The 12,604-nt window shown below is 43.8% G+C and overlaps 1 protein-coding gene across 1 annotated transcript in view; it reads right to left on the reverse strand.

Annotated features, from left to right (window-relative positions):
- The window catches only part of TSPAN2 (tetraspanin 2), a 62,269-nt gene continuing 49,665 nt past the window's right edge, over window positions 1–12,604 (reverse strand). The window contains exons 3-8 of the mRNA XM_033153047.1: window positions 6,047–6,144; window positions 5,403–5,477; window positions 5,169–5,267; window positions 3,898–3,972; window positions 2,215–2,298; window positions 1–785 (exon numbers count right to left, since the gene is read on the reverse strand). Coding sequence (XP_033008938.1) covers window positions 720–785; window positions 2,215–2,298; window positions 3,898–3,972; window positions 5,169–5,267; window positions 5,403–5,477; window positions 6,047–6,144 — 497 coding nt within the window. The 3' untranslated portion in view covers window positions 1–719. The remainder of the gene's footprint in view (window positions 786–2,214; window positions 2,299–3,897; window positions 3,973–5,168; window positions 5,268–5,402; window positions 5,478–6,046; window positions 6,145–12,604) is intronic.

The following is a 12,604-nucleotide window of genomic DNA, read 5'->3' on the forward strand; positions in this document are numbered from 1 at the left end:
AACCTCTACTTTCTTTTGTGCAGGTCAGAGTGTTCCCCATGGAGCCTTCAGGGATTAAAGACAATTCTGCATGTGACAAAGAAAGCTACCGAAACTCTCCAAGGTGAGATGTCCAGGATCATTTACTTGCAATCCAATTGGTTAAATGTAGTCACCTTTGGACACTGTTGGATAAAAACGAGATGGCTTATCAGCAATGAGGAGGCCACTTGGAAAGGGCTTTAGCCTGGGTATGCACCCAAGTGTATATATACTGCAGGAATGTGCATGCAAATACAGACATCCACGAAACATACAATCATATGGAGTACCATATATACAGATATCTGTGTAGCTGCACCACATGCATCTGTGTGCCTACAAACAAACACACATGTACTTGAACATGAGATATAGGCACTGATCACCTGCACACATGTGCAAAGTCATGTTTCAAATAAATTTTAGTTTCTAATGCTGCCACTGCATTGAAGAAGACATTGTTACGCCCATCCTATTTGTTTGCTTCAGATTTCCTTGTCTTAATTGAAATGTAAAACTCTCACGCTCACCAAACATCTCTCTCTCATTCTCTCTCTCTCTCTCTGTCAGTTGGTTAACGCCACTAATTAAAATGGTTACAGTTGTTAAGCTGAGCGGACAAGTGCACTTGCAGATTCATCCAGAAGTCCTCCAGTCTCTGGTCCCTAGGGTGAAGATAATGCTACGAAGCAAGAGTTCTAGAGCATGTCTCTTGTGTTCCGGATTGCGCAGCAGAGGACCATGCTGAAGACCATGCCAAAGATCTGCAACACAAGGAACGTATTTTAAAGGATGCCCAGGAAATGCGGGGAGATTTTTGTCACTATGTCTGGCAGCTCAGAAAACTTTACTGATTGCTCTCAGGCAGATGTGGAGAGTCGAGTCATCAGAGAGGAACATAATCCTTAATAGGAAGCAGGGCATGGCTGATATTGCTTGGAGCAATCCTCACATATCCAAATTTCTATTCATTTGATTTGTGTTTCTGCCCATTTGATGACTTAGAGCCAAACTAAAATGCAATGCTAGTTGCATGAAAGCATTTAAGATGCACATTTAAAGAATGCAAATAGCTGCTGGGTGGTGGGGGTTAAACCATGCTAGGTAGGTGGGTCTTAATATTGTCATTTATACCACAATCCTGATGAAACTATCCCATTCCTTGAGCTGCTATTAGTCCTGTGAGGGAAACCTCTGTTGGCTTCCCTCTGAGGCATGGCAGTAGCTTTGGGGGAGAGGAAGTTTCATATAAATTGTGGTGTAGGGGAAGGGGTTAAACCACACTTTTCAATCTGCCATGTCTCAATCCTACTCAGGCTCTCCCTCTATTGCCTTTTTACATTTGAAAAACATCATGCACATTGCTTCCTTTTATGCAATTAAGGCCACATTTATTCTGGCCCAGAGGATCAGCTACAACTGTCAGTCTTGTATATAATTATTATCACTTATTTCATTTATGAATTGCTTTCTATGAGGCATCCTGAAGCAATTTTCAAATATGCACACACACACAGAGAGAGAAAGAGTTCAAAACAACAGTACAGACATAAAATCAATTCAAATTGATATAATGCTGACACCTAGAGGCTACATGGTACAATTTGCTAAGTAGCCAGCTTCAGAGCAGGGAAAACAATGTTCTCAGCAGAATGCATTGAGTCAGGCCAAACTAGACATGAACAGGGCATCCATTTTGTTGTTCATATGACTGCCCCACTCATGTACAAAATGGGGTGTGTACAAGTGGCTTGGGGATCTAATTTTAATAGGAGTTACTTCCAACATCAGAGCTGACCCAGGGAGAAAGGCGCCTGAAGCAGAAGACTATGAAGACATGTGAATAATCAGGGCTGCCTCTGTCATGTTTTCCGTGGACTGCCATTTGCTCCGATTTAACTCCAAAGAGCGTGTTTTCTGGAAGAAAGAAGCAGTGCAAAGGCAAAACTGCTTGGACCCATGCCAAGAAAGAGCAGGTCAAGTGGAAGACCACTTGGACCCATACTTTCAAGGCACAGGACAAGCAGAAGTGAGGACAAGCCCTAAGTTTCACACATGGGACATCTACATTCATACTCTGTGCTCCCTTCAACCTAATTTCCACTGGCTTGGAAGGACCCGGGGGATTCGTAAACACATGGCTAGCAACAACAGAAGCAGCAGTACCAGTATTGTCACCAGATAATTACTCACTGTGATCCCAGCAATTCCAATCCCAACAATGCCAACTAAACGAAGATTTGTGTCAATGAGAGTCTCGATTTCAGTCAGACAACTCTGTTAGAGACATGAAGGTGTTGACAACGCTTTAAACATCAAAGCAATCTTGAAGAGCCCTTCTGGTTTCTACCAAGGACCAGTTGACACAGTTGACACATTCTTGGCAGCAACCAGGGGGAAAATCCACCTTAGTAAACCCCTTTCCTCTTCACAACGTCTGCCCCTGACTGTCCTGTTTGGTGCAGGAATTGCCTTCCCACATTTGCTTTCTCTGAGCTACGCTTGAGAAAAGTGGCTTGAGGAGCTTCCTGACAGCAGCAGCAGTTCTCACCCATACCTCACCAGCTTTGTCTCTCTGTTCCATCTTGCCTTCCTTGCCTTTGCTGTGGTTGGGATTCTGGTCTTTGAGGCAACCCAGCACAGCACTACAGAAGCAATGGCTTGAACCAGCATAATCTCCTAAATGTTTAATATTTGTGTTTATTATAAGCCCAACTGGACCTCACATCACCATTCTAGCATGCCCGAGCCCTGATGACATTTATTAAAACTATACTCTTAATTTAAGATCATACACATATTCAATCAAGTCCTACTCAGAGTAGACCCACTGAAATTAATGAGCCTAAGTTAGCAATGTCCATCAACTTCAATAGGTCATCTCTGAGTAGGAATAGCATTGAATAGCACCCATTTTGATTTTGATGATGCTGTTCTTATAATTTGCTTGGTGGAACCTGTAAACAAGGAAAAATTTGCTGCTGCTTCCTTCTGACAGGTACAACCATGCAAGAAGCACTCTTGGGCATACCAGGTACTTTTGTTCTCTCCTTTTCTTATTGCAGCTTCTCCTAGTTGTTTCCTGTTTGGTTTTCTCACAAAGTTGTGTGGCATTTGTGTGCCAGGAATTGAAGCAGTGAGAGGAACAGTGCAGAGGAAGGGAGTCGGTGTGTCACATTTGCATAATCTGAATCTACACCACAACGGCAAATGCTACGAATAAGGTATGCTCAATTTCACCTAATACAGAATTAAGACCTCCAAGAGGATTACCTAGGTGGAACCTGCTATGAAAGTTTGGGGACCTTTATTTAATTCAGCCAGGTTCCATCAGATTCTGCTAGGCCTCTTGTTTGTCAAGAGACCTTTAAGGACTGCACTGCACGGGTTTACCCTTCCCTGCAATGCCGTGATCCTAGGGAAAGTCACCTCTCCCACAAAGCTGCCATTTACCCTGGGAAGAAGCACAGATAAAAACAGATAAATTTATTTCATCTGTTGCCTATTTTTGCCTTGTTTCTTGGTGTGACATGGAGCAGGGATACATGTGAATCAGCAAGCAAATATCAAGGATAAGGGAAGCAAGCAGGCTGCCAATGAATTTGCTTTCCCTTCGTTAAGTATCGCTTGTAATTTGCAGTGGTATTGTTCAGATCCATAAAGATGCCCAGAGTTAGCAGGGTTGACAGCTGCTGGAAAGTCAGTCCTACTGGCATACTCAGTAGCATCTCAAATGACTAATGGAAAGAAGAAAGACCAGTGCCAAATGGCCCTTGTCCAGAGCATTTCATCTGGCTTCCCACCAGCTTCTTTGACTTACATGTCTTATCACATCCCAGGGCTATTTTTTGCAACATGTCCATCAGAGACACTTACTCTGGGCTGTTCAATGTCTTTTGGACAGGTGGGCTTCACTGCAGCATCATTTCCTCCTCTCCCACAGCACTGAAGCTGGAAGGACAGAGATAACATGTTAAAAAAACAACAACCAAACACCAGACAGATTTTTTTAAATAAAGAAATCCCTCTCATAAATAAGAAATCTCTTTATTATATTTATGAGTCAGTCCATAACAGTGTTCTCTCATCAACCTGTAAATTCACATTAGACTCTTGTTCCAGGCTGAAGTTTCATATGCTCCAAAATATACTTGCACCAATAATATTGCCCAGAGTCTATCCTTTTACTACTGTTTTTTCTGTTCGTTGTGCATCTTTTTGATGGAGTACTACCTCCTGCACTCTTGGTTTAGTGCAACCAACAGTGGGGAAACCTTCATCTGAGCACAGCTGTAGGCTGGACATGATGATAGTTTAAAGAGATTTGAAACTGGCCTGATGTGTCCATATCTCCCTGTGATGCTTCCTCACTGGCTTCTGTAGCACTGAAAATGCAGGCAATATTAGTTCCTAACAACATCCTTAGTTGGTACAGCAGTAACAGAGGTTAGGCCAAAGGTAGTGACTCCAACAGGCTCCTTAATTTCATAGTTAATTGGACTTCTAAGCAGACATGTTTAGCATATTCTTGTTAAAAAAAAATTTTTTTTACAGTATTGCGGGGGAGGGGGGGAGAAGTGCTGAAAATCTGCTGAACCTGACAATTTGAATGGATTTCATTAAGCTCGATTTTCAGCAAAGTCAATTAAGCTAAGTGAATTCAAGCACAACCATGAAAACTAAAGGACTTATTGAAGTCAGGGTTCACATCCTATTTCAATCTGTATGCAAATAGAAATATCTGCTTGATTAGGCCATTTTTATCTAGCTTTCAGCATTGGCTTATGGCAGATCCTTACCTAACTCACAGGGTTATTGTGAGGAATTTTTAAAAAAAGGAAATTACGCACCCCATCCTGAACTAGTTGAGAAAAGGGCAGGATAACAGCATAATAAATAAATGTAAATAAATAGACCGAAGGTCTTTATTGTTAAAGGTGTTTAAGCCAGATGTCGTAGGGAATCTTGCCCACTTCCTGTGGAATGGGAAATTCAGGTACTTTAAGTAAGGAGACCACCAGGTCAGAGCAGTGAAGATGAAGCAAGCCTTAACCTCCATTCCAGTATGCCTGAACTTAAAGCCTTCTTTTGAAACTTCATAAAGGCAGCCTTGATAAGCAAAAGATCTGAATTCAGAAGTTACTCACTGCTTCATGGTACTGGATCAGAGTTTTGTTGCTTGTCCCCACATTATTCACAAAGTCTTCGTAAGCTTCCTCATAGATGTGCTGGACCTCTTCAACAGCCTGCAGTAAACCAGACAGACAACCTCAATGAGATCATGATGGTGACAACTGGAGGGACTATTATGCAGTTTCTTGGCTTCCCTCCAAGCATGAGAATCTGGGGGTGGGGTGGTGCACAGCAAACCTCTAACTCACCGCTTTCTTCCCAAGAAAAGCAAAAACTCCTGCAGTGACTTCAGCAGCAAAAATCACCAGCAAACAGGTAAAGAACTGCAAAAGGATGGAGACAGGATTACAGGCTTAGGTCGTACGGTCTTCTCCTGACGATCTGCAATAAATATATTACGCAGGCCACAGGGTAAAGGGGAAGGGCTGTGACATCTGCTTTAAATACAGAAGGCCCCAGGTTCAATTCCCATCACCTCCAGGGAGGGCTAGGAAGGACTGCTGCTTAAGAGCCATTGCTAGTGTAGAAAATATTGTGCATTATGGACCAATGGTCTGACTCAGTATAAGATAGCATCCCATGTATGTCCAAAACAGGGAAATCCTGTTTAATGTTGGTTTATTACGGAGGATCTTAAATCATAGTTTGATATTGGTTTAAGATTCTAGTTAGTAAACTGACATTAATATAGATCCTCCCTTTTCAGATGTAACAGGGAACTCGGGTTTTAAGAAATCTAGGATGGAAGTGTCAAAGCTGGAGTGTGAAGGGAAGGGGAGAAGAGAGGACCTCACACTTGCTAGGTGTTTTGGTTCTGCCACAAGGTGAAAGGGGTATTATGTCTGAAAAGCCCTAATTTCACACCCAAGTTGTGCATAAGTTCATTACTTACTGCTCCAAGCAGGCACTGAGATTCTCGCGCAGCTCCACAGCACCCAAAAAACCCCACGGTCATCATCAGCACGCCTGCTCCTATTAGCACATAGAGTCCTATGGGGAAGACAGAATCATCAGAGAAAGAATTTCCCCCATGTCATTTCCTACCTGTGCGTTAGGGTGGTTCTCATCTGCCTCCCCTCTCTCCCCAAATGGGACTGTTCCATGCAATCCATTTTTTGGCACCAAGTAGGCTAATGATGTGCTGGGTTACTAGAGCTGCACCAAGCATCTTCATTATATGGTTTCTGTTGTTTGTTTGCTGAAGACACACTTCTTTATCCTAGCCTTTGATAATTACAAGACCTCTATTTGTTTGATTTAAATTGTTTTATTGGATTTCAATACTGCATGATTATATGATTATCACCTGTTCTGGGGCTCTGTGATGAAAGGCAGGTTCTCTTAAAATAGAATGGACAGGCCCTTTCCTTGGCCTAAAGGATGAACTCAGAAGTTTCACTTCTGCTTTAGACTAACTGCAGTCTGAAACCCTGACACATTGTGATTAGTCTCAACTATAGTCATTGAAATGAGCTTAGCTTATGAAGTTGGCTTGTGTTTTTTTTTTTTTTAACATAGTTAAAATTAGCCACAGTTTAGGAATTGGATGCAACATTAAACTGTGGTTAATAAAAAGTGGAACTGGAAACTTTTAATCACCTCTTTGGAGCTATGCTGGAGAAGAGAGAAGCAGCAGCTGCGCATGAGCCCAATGCTCTGACATGTGATAATAAACGAATATTTATTGTTGTGTTTGAACAGGGTGTATAGGTCCATCCTGTCTAGCATTTTGTTCCCACAGTGGCAGCCAAACACTTATGGAAAACATACAATCAGGACAGTTAATTATTTTATTATGAATATTTATAACTCGCCCTTTGTCAATACAGATATCTGGGTGGGGTACAAGATAAAGGTGTTCAGAACAGAAAGACAAACAGAACATGAAGGCAACAGCCCTTCACAATAAAGTTCTTCCTAGCATCTGTTGCGTTTTCTTCCTCTATCATTTCCTGTATCACAATCGTATCTGTGTTCATTTGAGCCTCATTCCATATGGTGGCTGCTTCATAACAGTAATGCAAATTAACCCACTGTATGCACATTAGCTTATTTGCATTCTTCTTCTTCTTAAAGAATTGAGGAGCTTTGCTGTGGAACTCCAGAATCTTGCCTTGAATGTGGACTCTGAAAGGGCATCTTACAAGGAAGAAGGGCATCTACAGGGAAGTTTGGGTTTGCTAGTTTAAGGATTCCATGCAAGGTATCAATGAAACTTCTACAAGGTATCAATGAAGCTTCTCCAGGTGTCACAGATAGGGACAGTTGCTATGGTCCTTTTGCAAAGAATTCCATATGGCAAATGCAAATGTCCTTGAAACAGTCCAATTTCCTTAAAAGTCAGCATTCTCCAACCTGGTGCTCTCGAAGCAGCCCCAGCAGTACACTTCATTGGCTGGGACTGCTGAGAGTTGCAATCTAAGTTCAGAGAAGTCTATGGAGGTTTGAGAAATACCTCTATTTAGGATAGAACTTTTCCTGTGGATGAGCAACTGGAACTCTGTGCCCATAGTCAAGAGAAGCACCAGCTGTTATCTCCAACAAAAGAGGTAGGACAGGGAGGAACTTGGAAGATGACAGTGTGTTCTGCCACACACCACCATGCCGTTGAGACCGCCTAGGAAAAGGTGCTATTGTTTGCCAGCATTGTTCACTTTCAGCTATAGTCAATTCCAGAAGTGTAATAATGCTCTTCTCTGCCACCCTCCCTGCAAAATATGACTTACTATGAAGCCATTGGGTGGATTCATGCTATTTCCCTGGATCAGGCCAGGTAAAGGTTGTAGCTCCACAACTGATATTCACCCTCTGAGAAGTGTGTGGCTGCACAGACAGGACCTTCCGAGTGCTGAGATGCAAAGCCAAAGCTGTTCCACCAGAGGGCAGCAGAAGCACCCATTAGGCTCCACTTGATGCTGCCCATTAAGGCACTATTTCCAAGGCTTTTGATAAAAAAATGTTTTATGTTTCTTTAGTTAAAACCCAAAAATGTTGTTTTAGAAATAAAGCACACCATGTTTTCTGTTTCTCCAGAAGCACGCGTAGTATATATCGGGGACCTGATGTATACTATGTGTCCAAATGGTCTACCTCCCCTGTTTTTTCAAACTTCAGCTGCTTTTTGAAATTTTAGACAAAAGTTTCCCCAAGCGAAGAAGTTGCTTGAACCTGAACCTTCAAGATATATTCTCTAGCACCGAGACGGATACCTTTCTGAGAACACTGCAGTTTCCAAACCGTTCCAGGAATGTGATTTCTGCAGGATCATCGCATTCACGATTTGGGCTAGTCCCCTCTTTTCTCCCTCTCCACAGATGTTAGATGCCTTTTCTCTCCTAATACCACTCCTATGTCAGTATTAGACGTAGTGCCACCCTGTGCAAATGTGCAACATATTTTCAGAAGTGCGTCTGTGGTGGGGCAGAGTCATTGGCATCACTGCAGGTTGCCTGGATGGGGCAGGGTGGCAGTGATGTCATGGTTGTGCAGACACACCAGTGTGAGCACTGGATTGCCACCACTGGTGCACCCACACAGGCCCCCAGGCTCACTGTCCTATTACCCTGCCCTATCCCCATCCAGGTAAATGCCAGGGAGAAGGATGTGCTCCCTTCTTCTGTAGTCTAAATGCCAGAGTGATGATTTCATAAAATAACACCCTAAGCCAGTGGTGTCCAAACTTTTTTCAAAGAGGGCCAGATTTGATGAAGTGAAGGGCCATGGGGGCTGACCAAAGGGCCCCCACAGGGGCTGGGTTAAACCAACCGGCGGGCTGGATTAGGCCCCTGAAACGGACTTTGGACATGCCTGCCCTAAACCATTGTGACCACCACAAACTCAATAAACCCACTTATTACACAGATTGTGCTTGTATTGGGCCCTGTTTCTGTGACTGTAAGTTGTTTTAACTGTAATTTGTTCAATTTTAAATTGTCGCAACCCACCTTGGAACCTGCTGGTGAAGACTGTGAAGAAATAGTAATAATAATAATAATAATATTGAAAGAGGGAGGCTAATTCATATGGTTGACTCATGAGTACTTCAGGCATGGGGTTTAATGTGGCCCTCCAAGCCTCTCTGTCTGGGCCTCAGGACTTTCCTCAAGTCACCCCTTTGCTCCCCAAGCTGCAAACCCCACTGCTCCACCCTCCGAATCTTTTTGTCTGGTTGGAATGTATCCTAGAACTCTGATATGCTTCTTACTTAGCTGAATGGAGGATGCAGAGAGGTTGTGAGCTTGTGTAGAAACTAGCCCCTGCTGAGGGATGCCATGCCTGAGTTACACCAACCCCTAAGTTAGCTACCTCTGGTTGGGTGAATAATGCATGTACCCAAGAGTGTCCTGTGCCTCCCTTCCCAAGTTTGATACTTGATTCCCAGGGTGTTTGATCATCTTGCCTGCTCTCTCTTTTGCCTGCAATGTTCCTTCTTGTAGTGACCAAAATGAATCCATTGGTGGCCACCATCCCATAGGGTACCACTCTCTGCCTGCTCAGTACAGAATAGGCAGGGGGAGAAAACCATGCCAAGGTCAATGCTGATTGCACAAAGGTAAAACTGACACTGATGCTCTGCCCACTTTTGCTTCTAGCCCCTGCCCAACATGGGCATGTGGCCCTCAGATGTCTGCCCAGAAGGAAACATGGCCCCCATGCAAAAAAAAAATCAAAAAAAATCCCCAGTCCTGGCCTAGCCCTTGGGAAAATGCTGGAGTTGGCCATCCATGGCCTAACATGCTATGAATTATAAAACCAGCCGTGAACCAAAATGACCTTATCTTGCTTGAGTAATGTTGAGTGGATATGTATGTCAATGAGGGCTTTTAAATCTCTCTCATTCATATTTTCCAGCTGGTCAGCATGGGGTGGGGATGTACCAGGCTCTGCTAGATCTTTGCAAGGCAAAGGTCAAGCCCTCTTAAAGAGAAATGTGAGAAGTTTTTTCATTTTCCACCCTTGTCCAGGGAAGCCCTTCAAAGGGCAGGCAACACATTCTTTTCCGCAAGGGAGTCTATTCAGTGAGTAAGGTTAGAGGTGCTTCCCCTGAACATGCCTTAAAAGGGAAGCTTTGCTTAAAGATGACAGTTCAGCCAAGTGAGTCACACAAAGTGAAGCACTAAAAGCCACTGAAGCGAGGGCAAATTGCCCAGCAATTAGGGTGCTGTGGAGTGGCCAGGGTCTGGCATCCTGCCTCAAGGCATCATAGCTTATTGAGATAAAGAAAGCAGCCGACTGTGTAGTAAAGCTCCAGGCTCAGACATTTGTGGGCACAGAAGTGAATCAAGAAGCAAGCAAGAGACAACCTTTGGGAGGTAGCAAGGCCTACAACTTTATGAACTATTGAACAGGATCTGCAGGGAGCAACAACTTTGCTAGCTTATTTACAGTGTGAGAATTTCCATTAAGGGACAACCTGTTCTGAGTAAGCTCTATCTTGGCTCTGAACCAAGGGACAGGGCATGCACCAAGCTGCTTGCTTGGTAACTTTTTGATGGCCTCCTCCAATTAGATTTGAACACCTGTAGCCATCTGGCTGACCTGCTGAGAGCCTGAGGGCCCTGCTCTGCCTCTCTCCACCTGGCCTAAGGTGGGGCCTGACAGGCTCTTAAGGACTGTTGCTGCCACCCAGGAGGACCGGGGTATTTGGGGGGAGGTTTTGTTGGGAGTTTTTGCTGCTGTTACTGATATTATTATTTTTTGTATCTTTATTTTTATGTGGAAATTGTTCGGTTTGGTTATGTAGTTTTTGATGTGTTTTATTTATTTTTATGACTACTTTGCTATGTTTGTAATTATGTAAATCCTTTCCTATTGTAAGCCGCCTTGAGCAATGTTTAAACTGTGGAAAGGCGGCATACAAATAAAATGATGGTGATGATGGCTGCCATTGGCACTTCGTCCCACCTGCTTGTCAACATGCCATCACTCCTTCGCTATGCGATGGTTGGGGGCAGGAGCATCCTTGGTAAATCCTCCAGGGTCAAATGAAATTGCTTCAAGGGCACCAGTTTTCCACCTCTGGTTTAGACCATGCAAAAGACACTTCAAGGAGTTTGCCAGGGATCCGCCTGCTTAGTTCTGCCTCCTATGAGGCAGCTGTTCTTTTGCCTCCATTTTGCTCTGAGCAATAAGAGAGCTCCCTCTGAGCCTGGTGGTGGTGGAGGTGACAGCAGCAGCCTCACAACATGGCTTAGCACCTAGTAACAAGGGTGGGGGAGGGCTTTTTGTGTGTGCGATGACCATGAATGAACAGGGTCTTTGTCTCAAGTGGTGAATGCAGAATTCCATCTCTCTGCGTTGCTTATGGGCAGAGAGGACTTTGCAGCTGCAACTTGGATGGGGGTGTTGTGTGCGCTGAGGACACAAACTGGCTCTCTTCCAGGCAGACAAGCTGTACATTGCTTGTTCCTTCTCCGCTTCGGGGTCCTGTCTCTAAGGTGACATGCAAACCTTCAGCAAGTGTTCTGCAACATAATTAACCTCAGAGGAAGTTTACTTGTTTATGCAGCCAGCGTGAAACGCACTTGAAACCCCAAAGCACCAATAACACCCTGCCTAATGATGTAACTCCTTTCCATAACAGTCCGTGACTGCTACCATTGTAAAAGAGCCCAAGTTGGGAACAGACAATTCTTTGCTAGACAGGGAGCTTATGGTGGTTTGTGTTCAGGCTGATTTTGAAAATATCTACTGTATCATCATTATGTAAGTTTGGAGGGAAACATCCACAGAAACTTTTAATGAAGCTTAGTTTCCATCTACACAACACAAATTAGACTTGGGAGTAAGTAAAAACAAAAACAAAACACTTGTAAATTTTATAAGTTTAAATGTGCTCATGGTCATTCTGTTAATTGTGTGCTACCTTTGAGTTGTGTAGCTCCAAGTACCTCGGTTTATGAACTTAATTCGTTCCGGAAGTCCGTTCTTAAACCGAAACCGTTCTTAAACCGAGGCTTTCCCTAATGAGGCTCCCACCACCGGTGCCCTTCCAATGTTTGGATTCCGTTCTTAGACCGAGGTAAAGTTTGCAAACCGGGACACTACTTCTGGTTTTGAGGAGTTCATAAACCGAATTGTTCGTAAACAGGACTTTTCTTAAACCGAGGTATCACTGTACTTCATTCTGTCAGCTCAAGGATTCCGCTCATGCAACTGAGCTCTACCTCTTCCCCCTGTGTACCCCTTAAATCTGTTCTGACTTCCCCCCCCAACCCCATTAGGCACCTGGAAGCATGAGAAATATAGTTCCACCTCCTTGCCAATGGGGCTTTGCAGAGTAATGGGGTGACACTCACAGCCCTTCCACTCATGGTGGTCACAGTGGAATGTGGGATGGGGCAGTCCAGATTCAACTGCTGTATCAGCTTCTGGTTGGCACAGTGATCAGGCCCAATGCCACTGCCATAGTGAGACATCTTAAGATTTAGTGTCAGGAGTATAATGTATT

Source organism: Lacerta agilis, chromosome 6, assembly GCF_009819535.1.
Source record: "Lacerta agilis isolate rLacAgi1 chromosome 6, rLacAgi1.pri, whole genome shotgun sequence".
NCBI lineage: Eukaryota > Metazoa > Chordata > Lepidosauria > Squamata > Lacertidae > Lacerta > Lacerta agilis.